The 14,310-nt window shown below is 38.9% G+C and overlaps 1 protein-coding gene across 8 annotated transcripts in view; it reads left to right on the forward strand.

The window, feature by feature from the left end:
• The first annotated feature begins 4,556 nt into the window (after positions 1-4,556).
• The window catches only part of afap1l2 (actin filament associated protein 1-like 2), a 60,615-nt gene continuing 50,861 nt past the window's right edge, over positions 4,557-14,310 (forward strand). For 4 of the 8 annotated variants that reach the window (XM_047376656.1, XM_047376658.1, XM_047376659.1 and 1 more), the window contains exon 1: positions 4,557-4,770. In XM_047376656.1, coding sequence (XP_047232612.1) covers positions 4,755-4,770 — 16 coding nt within the window. In that variant the 5' untranslated portion in view covers positions 4,557-4,754. The remainder of the gene's footprint in view (positions 4,771-14,310) is intronic. The other 4 variants (XM_047376657.1, XM_047376661.1, XM_047376663.1 and 1 more) reach the window with 2 other exon arrangements.

Genomic DNA, 14,310 nt, shown 5'->3' on the forward strand with positions numbered 1-14,310 from the left:
GCAAAAACTCCTCTGAAGATGATATCAGCTTCATTGCCAAGTTTGTGCACACAAGCAAGGAATTTGACTCTGATACACTTTGCTCTCAGTGAAGATTTTTTAAACAATAATAGAAATAAAAAAATTATTTTTAAATGTACATATATACACAATTGACTTTACAAGAGAAAAGGGAAATGTTTTGAACATGCAGTAATTTATTTCACTTAGTAACTGTATAATTATATCTGAAAAATAAATTATTTCATAACAAAATTGACCGCAACATTTGAAAAAGTACTTCACTTTTTTTCTACAACAGTCCAATGGGGAGTTTCATACAGAGCAAACATTTGATTTGACAATTTATATATTTCTTCCATCATAGGAAATTAAATATAGTCATCTAAATAGTTATTTTATCAGTCTGGGCATATTTCTGCAAATAAAGTTTAAGGTGTCAGATAAGGAATTTTCTCACCCTACACAAAATGTTAAAATCTATAGAGCCGCTGGATATATTACACAGAGGCTGCTGTTAACCTGAACACACCTTAACCAAAAACAATGTTTTCGCAGTGTGACGTAACACTTACCATCCTGAGCCACTGGAGAGCCTGCTGGCGTTTAGTCAGATGCACACTTTTCAATGTGGTTCAGAAAAGGGGAGTCCATTTTCATAAGGTGTATGAAACCAGTACCTTCTGCTTTCTTGGTAGGTGTTACTTGGAAAGCAGGAAGATGCTGCAGAGACAGTGGGTTCTTCTTTTGGGGGGGGGGATTCCCAGGTGAAACCACATGGTTTGGACTACATTTAATCATAATGCCAACGAAGATGGGAAGCCTCTGATCAGGGAAGTAGTAGTGGGGTGCATTTTGTGTCTCTACATCTGTGTGCAAACATAGGGAAGAGCCTTGAATTAAACAGGGTTAGGTGTTTTTTAGGAGTTGACCTTTTTCACCTCTGATTCACAGCTGAGGAATGCTCTTCATTCGAGTCCAGAGTCTGCACCTTGAAACACCCTTGTACACCTCAATTGTCTGTGTTTGCCATGTTTTAAATGTTGGCAAACTTTGTTTCACCTACTTATGATTCACCACTAAAATGTCCTTAAATAGCAAAATATGAGTCCAGAAGATCCTAAAGTTCCAACCCAGACAGAGATCTCCATGGGTCTGCACAAAAGGAATTCCCCTGCTGGATTAACAGGGCCGTTCTTCAGCAGTGGGCTCACAGACAAAGAAAGAGTGGAGGAAAGAAAGGCCAGACCACCCTGGTTTTCACTTCGTGCTGAGCCATCATCCTGCTGACTCACATTTGCCTTTCACTCAAGCCATTAAAGCGAGGAATAGAAAAATCTGACATCATCTGCTAATCTGTATGAAGAGAGGTGAAATCTCCTCAGAGTCTAGTTCAAGGCTAAGACATCAATGAATACAGCAAAGATAAAATAAAATATTTTAAGGATAGGGAAAATGCATGCTTCATTTTTGTTTTCAATTTTTTTATTTTTTTATTTTATATGAGTACATCAGTTGTCAGCATGCACTTTAAAACATCATACATCTCATCATGGAGACATCCAATCTTACCTTCACTCTTTAATGTGACCCTGACATCCAAACTGACCCAGAATAAATTGGGGAATCTTTAAGAGCTTCATTAGTTGGTTAAATACAAAACTGAAAGATTTTAGTGCATGGTATTGAGTTAAAAGTCCATTTGTTTGTGAGAAAAAAAAAGTAAGTTTACAGGTGAATCCATTACTGTATCCCTGTTCAGTGGCTGGGATGGATCCATGCGACTTAATGCACAGTTTTGATTTTTAATGGCTAACCCTAATCTGATCTAATATAATATATCTTGACCAAAGACTAGGCTGGTACATAAAATTACAAGGTTGTTTGGATGAATCTTGGTGCATCTGTGTTCATGTTCCTGACTGCTGTTTAACAGATAATCTGATGGTAACAGGTGTGGTGTTATGTGAATACTCCTCAGGTACTTGTAGCCTCTCGTTCGTAGAAAGCTGGAGCCACTATGGCCACTATGGAATAAGTGATATAGAAGATGAATAAACTGTTGATATTTTTCTCCTTGTCCAGGTTTTGTTTGTCTTTTATGTTGCTATTCTCTATTTCTTGAATCATGTCTGGACCATCTGTCTCCAACATAACCATAGCAGTTGAGTGTGTTTGTCCTCATCAGAAAGAGCAACATTTTCATTTGAAATAACTAATAACGGACCTCTTGTCCTTGAGTCATTAACCAACATTAGATTACATCATATCATCAGATCTACCTGTGTGTGGCCTTTTCTTTGGGGTGTGACTTCATCATTTGAAACATAATCCTAACCTAACACATGATTCTTATCTGAGCTGGTAAAATTAAAAGGTTAACCATATACTGTGTGTCAGCGTACATGTGCCCTCTTCCTCCTCAAATACAGGCTACACTGACTGCCTTGTAAGAAAAATTAAACACTGGGATCCATGTCATGCGTTTTAATCATCCATTGGAGTGTGTTGTGCCACTTGACATTCCTCTCATATCTCCACCCAGTCACGGTTCTCACACAAGGGTGCTGGATTGTTAAGGAACTTCATTTTTCTGTATTAGACAAGGAAAGGGTTTGGACTTTTTTTTAAGATAAATATATCAGTGTTTGGGTACAGGGTGTCACAGTCTGTCCCAAGTAACAGATGCTCCATTTCTTCCATTTAAAACACTTAGAACAACCAACTTCTCCTGCTTTTGAAAACAAAAGGAAAAGGTCTGTTCTGCAAAAAAAAAAGAAAAAAGTCAGAAAGTAAAAAAAAAAACTGATCAAAATCACTTCATATATTCTGTAATTTTTCCACTATAGAACATGTCATTGGCAGTTGTCATATTGAGTTGCTAGAAATCACATAATCTTCATGACAAACCTTGTGGCGATCCTTAGATGTTTGAGTTTTGGGTTTCTTCCATGTCTTTGTTTTCTTCATTCCCCTATTTTGCCATTTCAATTAATTCCTTTTCAAACTTATTTCTTAGTTCATTCTTATGCTCTTTACACACTTAGATTTAGACTCCATTAGACTTTATATTGTTTTATTAATCCATTTTCTGCTTATTTGTGTTAATCATTCTCCCTCAGCTCCCTGCCATAATTCTCCTCAGCTGCTTCTCATTCTCACCTGCTTGCCATGCCATTCCCCTCACTTCCGCCTGTATATAAATTCTCTGGTTTTCATCTCTCACTGCTGGATTCTTCCATTGTGTTGCCTGTTACTCTTCCTATGCGCTATAGCCTGTTTCTCCAGTGACCTTGCATTGTCATTTATCGATAAATAATTCTACTCACATGCTGTTCCTCAGTTTGTGTCTGCAATTTGGTCCTGAAAACAATGCACAAACCTTGACGTGCAAATATCTGCACCCTTATGGATTTCTTCTGCTTTTATTTTATCGTAACACCTAAATGTTTCAGATCATTAAGCAAATGTTTTTATTAAACCATGAAATAGCTTTTTGAAAGTTATATTTAATTACACAAGCCACATCCAAGCCTGATTTACTCTCTGACATGTAGAAGCAAGAAATCGATTAAACATAACCTACCTGACGACATGAAGTAGGCCAAAATAAAAAGCAACACATCATACCCTGATCTAAAGAAATACAAAAACAGGTGAGACACAAAGGCAGTGACATCCGTCATTGTGTGAAAGGTTAAAAAGCATTTATTTGGCTTTTCAACTGCACTGAACCACAGTGTAATCCCTTTTCTATTATAGAAAATATGAGAGGTGGTGAAACTTCTCAAGAACACAGAACAACATCTAAAGCCCTGCAGACCTCACTTGCCTCAGTTTGGGTCAGTGGTCATAACTGAAAAATAAAAAAAGAGACTGGGCATCCGTGGTAAGAGTTCCAAAGCCAATACCACTGCTGAATGAAAATAACTCAAAGGCCCCTGATGATGATTTGATTATCCCCAAGACCTTTGAAAAATGACTGTGGATTGATGGAACAAAAGTGGAACTTCTGGGGATGAGTGGCTCTTCAGGGTAAGAACGTCATGCCTAAAGCAGTAGTGATTAGTCTAGTTTTTTGTTACTGCTAAACAAAACAACACAAAAAAATCATCCTAATTTGACCATCCACATCCAGCCTTCCAGGTTCTACAAAAAACACTGCATGGTTAGTATCATAGCTCCCTGTATTATTTTGCTTTTTGTGATGTCATCAGTAAACCATAATTGGCTGTGTTTGTCTTCATAGTGAGTTTATTTAAAAAAAAAAAACTTTGTCACTGACAAATCCTGTGATTGGAACCAATAGCCTGCTGTATTTTTATCGACAGTATATATTTTATATTGAAAAAAAAATACATCACAGCAGGATACCCTTTAACTTAGATTTTTATGGTTAAACGCATTTCATCAATGAAAACTCTTGATCAGATTCTGTTAAAAACCTGAATGACTGCTGAGGGTCCCCACAGTGGGAGACACGACGGGGCTTCTTTCAGTCTGTTAGGATGGTGCAGACTGAATAGAGGAGGAGGAGGAGGAGGAGGAGGTGCGGCACAGAAAATGATTTGGAAGAAGTCGGTGGAAAGCGCTCTTGTTGCGTCTCAACAAACACAGTCAGTGTGCAGCTCAGCCAGCGCTGTGTCTGAACAGCCCCGGGGGGTTTCGGGTCCCATATTCACTCCCAAACCTTTCGGATTGCTTTTTTATTGTTGCATGTAAGGAGGAAAACAGGCGCAAAGTGCGGTTTCTGAATGGAGAAGCACAAAGGTAGGCGGATGATTTTTCAGCTTTTAAGTACGTTGCTGATTTGCTGTGTAGAGTCGAGTTGAGGACAAAAGTTTCTTATGAACTCTGTAGAAGTGGCTGCACTGTTGGCGACTTTGGCGGTAGATTTACAAACATGACACTTAAAAATTCAATGGATTCGTGTAAAAAAGAGAATAACGGAGCAGCATTTTACAAAGCCTTGCAGGTGTGCTGATTGTGGTTGATTGAACTTGTCTGCCATGTTCCGTTTTTCTGTCATCTGTCAACACAGCTGTCAGTCAAAGCTCTTATGGTAAGCTGTTTGTGTAAATATTCCACATCCTTGTGATAATTAGCCTAATGTACTCATAGCAGTGACTAAACTCCACTAGTTAGACTGGGGGTGTCCAAAGTGTGACTCATGCACCATTTGCGGCTCAAAAAATGATTTTGTACTGCCCCCGACCACAATTAAGAAAAGTACATAGCTGGCCCTTCAATACGGAGGGGTTGATGTAGAGAAAAGTAAAATATACGTAAAAAGGTAAATACAACAAAAATTAGGCATTTTTTAACCAATTTTTTTGTTTTTATTTCAGTTTAAGTTCAAAGTAAGCCAATAAGACCATACCCTTTTATATTTGAGCATACCCATTCATTAGGTGAAATTCTGCAAGCATAACATTTTCATAAGACATAAATAGAAAATAATCAAGCACAAAAAGAATTGGATTAGTCATGCCTTTCTTTCAATAAGGCAAACTTGCAAGACATCTTTCATATTTTGGATCTAGAATGATTTACAGATCTATTTTCTACAAAAATGGGACTACTTTATTTGGTTTAATCGAAGTATTGTGTGTTTCCTGTTTTATTACGGTAAAAATTCAAAATCACAATGACAGAATCTTGGCATTAAACAAAATAATGAAAAATTCTGTGCCCCAACAAGTCTTTTCAACTTGATGATATTGGCCCATTTGTCAGAAGGTTTAGACACCACTAAGACAGACATTTCTAATACTAGTACATGTTCAAACACTCTCTTATTAGTAAATCTTTTTGCCAGCTAGTGGCACTTTGGTCCAACTAGGATGACAGTCCTATTACTACGTCAAATTGTCGCACAAGTTGTGCAAAACTAGGCTTTTTGACTCATAAGTCAACAGCTAGACTTTATCAGTTGGCAGCTATATAACACTATTTAACTAGTTATTAAATACCCTAAAATGTTAACTAGTTGACTAAAACTCATACTCGTTCACTACTGACCTTTAAATACGCTCGTGTCAACTAGTATTGCATGGCATTTAAATTAGTAAATTGGAAAAGCCTAAAATGCAGAATAATTGACTATTTCAAGTCTTTATGGTTGCAGTAATAACACAAAAATCCCAGCAAGCATTTTGATACTGTAGTCTAGACGACAAAACCAAAATAGTTGCTGGCTGCATTACTAGGAAACTAGTTACCATTTTCTAGATGCACTAGTGAGACCAAAATAGCTTTAACTGGCCAACTAATGCACATTTTATGCTGTAGTTGTCAACTAGTTACATTTTGTCAGACGAGTGCACTTGGTGCACACGTTTAAGGGGCATCAGTGAACTAGGAGACAGAATTTATTCAAACTTGTAAACATGTCGGGTTTTTTTTTTTACCAACTAGTTAACTACTATGACCTGGTCACCAACTACATTTGTCTAGTCATAAACTAGTTTGTGGAAAAGCCCAGTAGTTTGACCTAGTCCAGCTACCTCTATGTGGACAAAAATGACAATATTTGACAAGAATTCTTTTTTTTTTATGTCTACTGCAGCTAAATACTGAACTAGTGTCAGAACACGTCTAACTAATAGAGTGTAAACCAGAACTAGTAGAACAGAATGACTGCTGAAATCAATGATGTTGAGTATTTACACAAATGATTTGCCATACTTCTTCACATCAAAACCCTGTTTTTATTGGAGTACATTATGCATCTCAGTGGGGTTTGCAAAATAGCTTATATTGTGGCCACTGATGAATTCCAAAAGCTGCAAGATCCATTCTCACAACATTCCTTAAATTCCTGTGGCTATTTGTTCATTAAGGATAAACAATGGAAATCTAATACTTCCCTCTTAACAGTTGAGTTGGATTTGGATAAATTACATTAGTGCTTCAGCACATTAGTGCATTTGTACATATGTGTATATGTAGGAAAGTATTTATTATGCTTCGCCTTAATTTGGAAGCTTAAATTTAAAGGGATCCATTATGGACCCCCTGCTTGTTCTGGTCCAGATGGACTGCAGAAGCAACTTCCTCAGGCTGGGAACAAAAGCCACCAGTCAAACTGAGATTGGATCAGCAGAATTTGAAAGAAAACAGTCTTGCAGCCACATTCCTGTTCACCAGCTGACCAGACAGTTCAGTCTGTTTACTCCCACTCTCTCAGAGTAAATAGTTCACGTTGCAAGAACCCAAAGTCAGAGGTGTTCTGTGGATGTTTTCCTGCGAAGCCTTTTAATTATCCCTGGAGGCTTTGTGATGGTCATTTATCTGTTGATCACACAAACAGCAATGTAAGGTTTTCTTGGACAAAGAAAAGGTTGCTATGAAGAGTTATCAGACTCAATGGAGTTAATTGCAAAGTTAAAGGGTATTAACCTCACTGCCTAGCCATGTTGTACTAGTAACTGGAAAAACGTAACTAGTCACAGTTACTAGTTACTTGACTCAAAAAGTAACTCAGTTACCTTGTTGATTTCTTACACCAAAAAGTAATGAGTTACTGTTAAAAGTAACGTTTTAGTTTTTAAAATGAAATTCTTAAAAATGCACGCATTAATGTCTTTATAACTTAAGTTTGGTGTTGTACAAAATACAAACTCAAACACAAAGTACTTTTTTAACACCAGTTTATTTAAGTCAGGCCAGCAAATGATTTGAAATAAATAAAAGGTTGTCAGTAACTGTAGCTGTTTTGTCGACAGTCCAAAAAATGAATGAATGTGGCTGCTCAGCAGCAATTACATCATACGTGTGTCTACCCTTAATCCATTTACAAACCAATGCAGCTTTCTGGCGTTTGATAGTAATGGTGTTGATCCAGTGAGCTGTTATCCTCAGGTAGCTCCTATTGTGGACGGACCAAATATCTGCAGTAGTCGAGATATAATCTATCCCTGCCAGTGCTGATTTAAGCTCAGTTTCCATTTTTTAATACTCCTTATCCAAGTAGTTGGAAAATGTTTCACGTCCAATTTGCCATGCGCTGTTTGGGGATGCTATCAAACCTATTAGTTGCCTGAAAGCAGGCGATTCCAGCGTTGAAACTGGCTGCATGTTCGCAACAACAAAGTGCGATGGCCTTGTTAATCTGTCCTTGGCTAACAGTCTTGTTAAAATCTAACCACTGTTGTTTCAGTGGCGGGGCTTGCCTCATTTCGTGTGTGTCCACAGATGTCTAACCAGCTTTTTGGAGGCGTGCAGCTTCAGGAGGTGTTTGGACAAACTGGAGTTGCTTTGTGTCGCAGTAGACAGGACCTTCGATCCAGAAAGACATAGGTTACACTTGGCTAGAATGTTCTTGTCTTTGTGCTCGAGTAATGGAAAATTGTGAGTTTATTTACACGTTGAAAAACTAGTTTTGCTCCGGCTTTGTTCCGCCATGACCATTATTAGTCTTTTTAGTTACGTTCGTAACTAAAAAGAACACACAAAAACCCCAAATGCATCATTACGGAAGCCGAGAGCAGTCATACTTGACTGCTGTGAACAAGAACAAGCATACAGCTGCTGGCCAAAATTTATTAACTTAGCCAGTAACGGACAAACGCACCATAGGGTAGGCCTGTATTGTGCAAGTTCTTAGGGGTAGTTTTCGATAAGGGATTTTGTTCAGTTCACACCATGAAAAGTGAGGGCACTTTCACACTTTAGATAGACCAGAGTTTGTCTCGTTAGGGCAGGAGTAAACCTGGGACTTGGTTCACTTACAAGTGAACCCTGGTGTGGTTCACGGAATGCAGACGGACTATCTATGGAAACCAAGAAAGAAAGTGGGTCAAAGGGATGTAGTATGTTCCATGGACATTGTAACTTTTAAATCATTGCAATCTATGTCTGTGTAACCACAGGAGCATGTTATAGTCTCTCCCTTTGTGCGACTTTGTCTGTACTGTGGCATCCTTCGCATGTAAAAAGAGCACCTTGCTGTATGGCTTGCTCCCTCCCCTGCTGCTCATACTGGGCAGCTTCTTGTGATGGCACCCCAACAAGCAGCTGTTGTAACTGCATGCCATTGTTCTGCAGCTAGCTTACAAAAGTGCAGTTTGAAACTTAACCAAATTAAATAAAAGGTTTCAATACCAAGGTGGTAAAATCCTGATTTTACTTAAATACGTCAGCTGATAAAATCTTCACTCATGTAATTTAAAGATGACATCTTAAGATGGTTTGGGTAGCTTATTTCCCCCTGATGTGTGAGAAATACTGCTTTTTGTGTTCACTAATGTGTCTTTGATATTATATATAAAACTTGATGTATAAAACTTGTTTGATGATTTTAACTTTTAGTTGTAAGAAAGAACCAAAAGCAGAAGAAAGGAGGCAAACACATTTTCACAGCACTGCATGTTGGTTACTGCAATATCTGACAGTGTGAGTTAGGTCCTGATAAAGTTTTCCTATAAAACATTCCTCGTGTGGTCATGCCTAAACATAGTGTTTGGTTGATACTGTAGTCATAACTTAAATCAAGACTGCCTTCACAGCAGATGCCACCACCTGAGAGTTGAAGGTTAGAAGTGGGTTTTGCAGCATTTATTTGTTGACTGTCAGTGCATCACCAGGGGCATTTGTCTGCGAGCAGGGAATGACATTTAAGTTTCGGTCAAGCTGCATGGTGGAGTGACGCAGGTCAGAAGGGCTGCACCTGGAAGTCATAGAGTGAAGAGAAAGAACGGGTGTATTTCAGCTGACGTAAGGAATGGACTGTACTTGTTTGGCAGCTGTAAGCAGTAGCACCATTAAATTAGATATTAAGAACTCCAGGCGGTCCGTGAAGGATGTTCTACAGAGGCAAACCTGGGTGAACCCATGTAGGCTAGTGACAAGGAAATAATTATTCAGTAGCTTTGAAATGCTCTGGCTCTGTCTGAGCATATCAAATAAGTCCTCATGCCACTGATTCCCATCCTTTTATCAAAAGCTAGATCAAATTAGTGAAAGCACCTGCAGTTATGTTTGGTCTGAGTGACCTTTGAGATGTAATGGCACATTTACATTCACATCTGTCTTTTATTTAGCCAGAATAATTTCAAAATGATCCTTATGTCTTTCGTGTGAGCAAGGTGAAAGAGTACCAGTCTACTTACAGCGAGCTGACTGACAGTGCACAGCCACAGATGCTTCATACAGCCGACGAAAACTCAGATCTTCCAGGACGTTTTCTGGCAGCTCATTAAAATGATTTTAAAATGTAGGAATGGTGTTGATGATGGACTTTATGTTTTGGGTTTTAACATCTAAATGATCTGGTCTTTATAAGGTTCTTTATAAGGTATTTAAATCTAACCACATGGGTACAAAACCACTCTCTACAGAATCCACAATATCATTAGTTATTATACAAATATGAAGCCAAAATGGATGTGATGAAATTATTTACACCCTCTTAACCTCTTAACACTACAGTTTTTGTTTTTTAACAACACATAAATTATTCATATGCCCATAAAATCACCTGCTGAACAGAAAAGTGCAATCCAATTTAAGTACCAATATTAAACGCACTTTGAATGACACAGTCGAGCTGGGTCTGTACATATTGGTAGAACAGTTCTGCTCTCCTTGTTGTGCTTGTGGCAGGCAGGGCAATTTGCTTAACCTTTTTCTTAAATTGTTGTCCTTTTCCATCTAAGTGCTTCTGCCACAGCTTCATGCACTCTTTGATCATTTCCCAGTCAGTGAAAGGCTTTTTGTGTTTTCCTAAAATCCACTGTACTTGCAGTAAACACTTGTGTGCTCGGTGTTGTGCTGTAAGAGACCGTGTTATCAGCCGTGTAGTTCGCTCATGCTGTCCTCTAGTAACTTAACAGCTATTAACAGTAATGTCAATAGTGCCACTGTGCACTACACGGACGGCTGGAGGCGGGGCTGCAGCTGCCATAGCTCCAGCTGTCAGTGGAAACACAACTGGTATCGTACCGAGTAGAGCAAAACCAAGTGGAGTGAAGACTCGGCGCCTAAAACGACCCAGTGGAAAAGGGGCATTAGCAGCCCACGTTCAAGGACCCCGCAAAGATTCTTCTTTGTTGCTTTCTGGCGGTTGGCAAACAATGACGTGGTGCATTACTGCCACCAGCTGGCTTGGAGTGTGAACCAGAATGTCGCTGACCCACAATGCTGCCCATCGCACCTGTTCAAAAGTCAGACCCGGCAGCCAGCAGGAATAAAGTGTCTATATCTACACAATAAATAAGAAAATGCTTTGCGGTCCGGACAAATTCTGTCTGGGTCCAGATTTGGACCGAAGTCCTGGGTTTGAGGACCCCTGATCTGTAGTATTATGATTTAATTAAGTGACAACCAGAATATAGTTTAGAACAAGTATCAGTACATGGTTAATTTATAATGATTAAGTTTAGCCCCATGTATCTTTGCGAGATTGGGCGAGAAACATTGTTGCTAAAAGTTTCCGGATTAATAAGTAATCAGGTATCTGCATACATTGAAGACAAGAGCCACCATGCTGCGTTTCTTGAAGGGAAAATGCTCATCAGCTGTAACTGCCCTGTCAGCATTGAGGCCATTTTTTTTCAGATGGTGTTTCCCTGTTAGAAGATGTGTATTCAGTTTCAGCTCAGCTTGGTGAATCTTTAAGCTGCAAATTCATAACAAATGTTATCTTAAGGCGTTTTCCAAGACAAACGATCCAGTTTCTATAAAAAAAAAAAATCTGATCGAGCCAATGCGATGGGCACACTCAATTACATGCATTCCAATTCTATCCTTGTAATACAATGTGGTTAAATTCAGTTTATTATGCCAAAGTTTTCAGTACAATATCTTTTGTCAGAACTTGTACAGGGACTAGAGTAGTGGAGTAATTGCTGTAGCCTCAAAGCAAGACGGTCTCTGATTAGACCTTGGTTTAGGCCTTTATTTTTGAAGTTTGTATGTTCTTATTTATTTCAAGTGTTCTGGCCGATAGCCACAGTCTCAACTCTCACATAATGTTCATTGGAGACTTTGACTTGACCTTAGAGGTGAATGGGTGAGTGTATGATAATTTGTTGGACCATGATAGAATTGCACTTTGCTTATGGTGTACCCTGCCTATAGTCTGTTAACTGCTATGATAGACTTCAGGAACCCTGGGCAAACAACAAGATAAAGTTTTAACACAAAATGAATGGATAACCAGTGGAAGCTATTAGCCAGAAGATAGCACCAAGTTTAGAGCAATCCTAAGGGAAACTATTTAGGAACCATGGGCAATTTGGTTGAAAAAAAGTGCATTTCAGCACAGCACGACTGCAGAACAGAGACTGTGGGTCCGGCGGATTCGACCTGCCATAAACTCAGCAGTGGCAGGCTTAGATGTAAACCGTCAGGGCTGGCAATGAGGTCCTCTGGTTCACTTGTATGTGTGTCATGGGATGAACTTGCCAAAGGGGAGTGAGTTGAGCACTGGTAATGCAGGAAGCTGAACTGGGCTATAAAAATGATGAAAAGAAAGACAGCCTTTCTGCTTTATGGGAGTGGAGTGCTCTGTGTGAGTTTGGCTCTTTTTGGCCTCAGGGTCTCCTCACTCTCCCTTGTTTTCGACACATCAAACGTGCCTTTGATTACTGGAAACAGTAGCTCTGAACTGGACTTGTATTGTGTTTGCCTCTCAGCAGGTTCTCCTTTGATGGAAATGCTTCTTATTGCAGAGTCGTACTTAGTTATAATCCCACACACCTCTATTGATTTATGCTCTTCGTGCGGCCTTTCTGGCCACTTTTCCGTGGGGTGGTATCTGATTAGGAAGTTTTTCTTCAGTGGCTAGTTTCGATTTGTCTGCTTTCAGTCCTTAACTTTGTCTTTAAACCAAGGCTGCAGAGGCTTATTAAGCTTCCCCTTTTTTAAAATGTGAAACTGGCCATCTGAATGCAGTACAGCTTAATTTAAAGATGACTGACGTTTTGTACCTGCACGCTCCTTCTTTACACACATGTGCAACATTTTGGAAGATGTTTGAAAGAGATGTTGGTGGAAGGATGCTGACAGGGTGGTGGATTAGCAAGAGGATTTGGAACCACACTGAGCCTCCCCCACCTCATGACCCGGGGCCGACAGCTTTTTCATTTCTGTCACTTTGTGAAGATAAAAAGAAGCGAGTGGGAAGGAGAGGTTCAGAATTGTTTGTTTGCAACAAACGTACTGCCACAAGGTATTCATCATTAACTGCCAATGTGGAGCAATACAATAACTTCTTGGGGTAGCACTTGTAGTACTAAAATCTCTAAACATTAACAAATCATCACCTAATAAAGGAAAAACTAATGTTACCATTTTGTGGCTAATTTACATACCCTAATAAAGGGTTAGGGTGACTTTGTTTTTGAGTCATGCTACTATCAGTACACATTACCTACATTTGTTACATGCTTGGCAGTTCTTTGCTTAACATGTATTGGGAACGAAATGACAGCTACAATAAAACAGTTTTGGATATAAACTTTCTCATACCCACTTTCAGAGCAGTAGTTAAAAGGACAAAGATCCAAGTTTTTTTCTGCATGGAGAACAATATAGCTGTTTTCAGTGTTTTCTATCTTGCTCTGTATGCTGCCATAGTAACAAATGTGATCTAGCAATGTTTTTGTAGAAAACCAAATTCCCTCCGGTCTTTGAAGTACGTGTATCACTTCTTATGCACTCCCATTCTGGATATTGTATGTATATTGTCATCAAGGGTTTGAAATTCACAGAGTTCAACTATGTCAGGAAAGGTTACAATACTTTTACAATAAATTCCAAAGTGGAATTCAAATATCTCAAAAGCTTAATTAAAGTTCATAACACCATTTTATAAATTGTTAAACCTCTGCTACATTTGCATTGGACAGTTTATATGAAGAAGTCCAAGGGTTATTTACAAGGGAAATTGACATAGGAGACAAAGTACCACCACTGATCCTTGCACATGCAAAGTGTTTCCGGTCAGATTAACTGATATTAAAGTAAAGTAGCATGAAAAGCAACCACACTACAGTGGTTTAAGTTTTATTGGTATCACACGGTTTGATGAGAAACACTTCACATGTTCCATTCTCAGTACACAATGCACAGTGGAAGATCATTGGTGATGCACACTCTACCTCATTTTCCTGTTTATGTGAATAACTGGCCAACGCAAATATGGAAATAGTTTAAGAGATTATAAATACCGTTTGCATAAACGGGGTGATATTTTTTAGATTGGAGTTCTTTGGAGGCATTAGAAGTTCAGATTGGTTTGGGAACCTCTTGGGTTAGCAGTTGGCTTCAATCTTCAGGTCTATCTAATTTGGATTTGTACTTAAT

The sequence above is a fragment of the Girardinichthys multiradiatus genome, chromosome 10 (genome assembly GCF_021462225.1).
Source record: "Girardinichthys multiradiatus isolate DD_20200921_A chromosome 10, DD_fGirMul_XY1, whole genome shotgun sequence".
NCBI lineage: Eukaryota > Metazoa > Chordata > Actinopteri > Cyprinodontiformes > Goodeidae > Girardinichthys > Girardinichthys multiradiatus.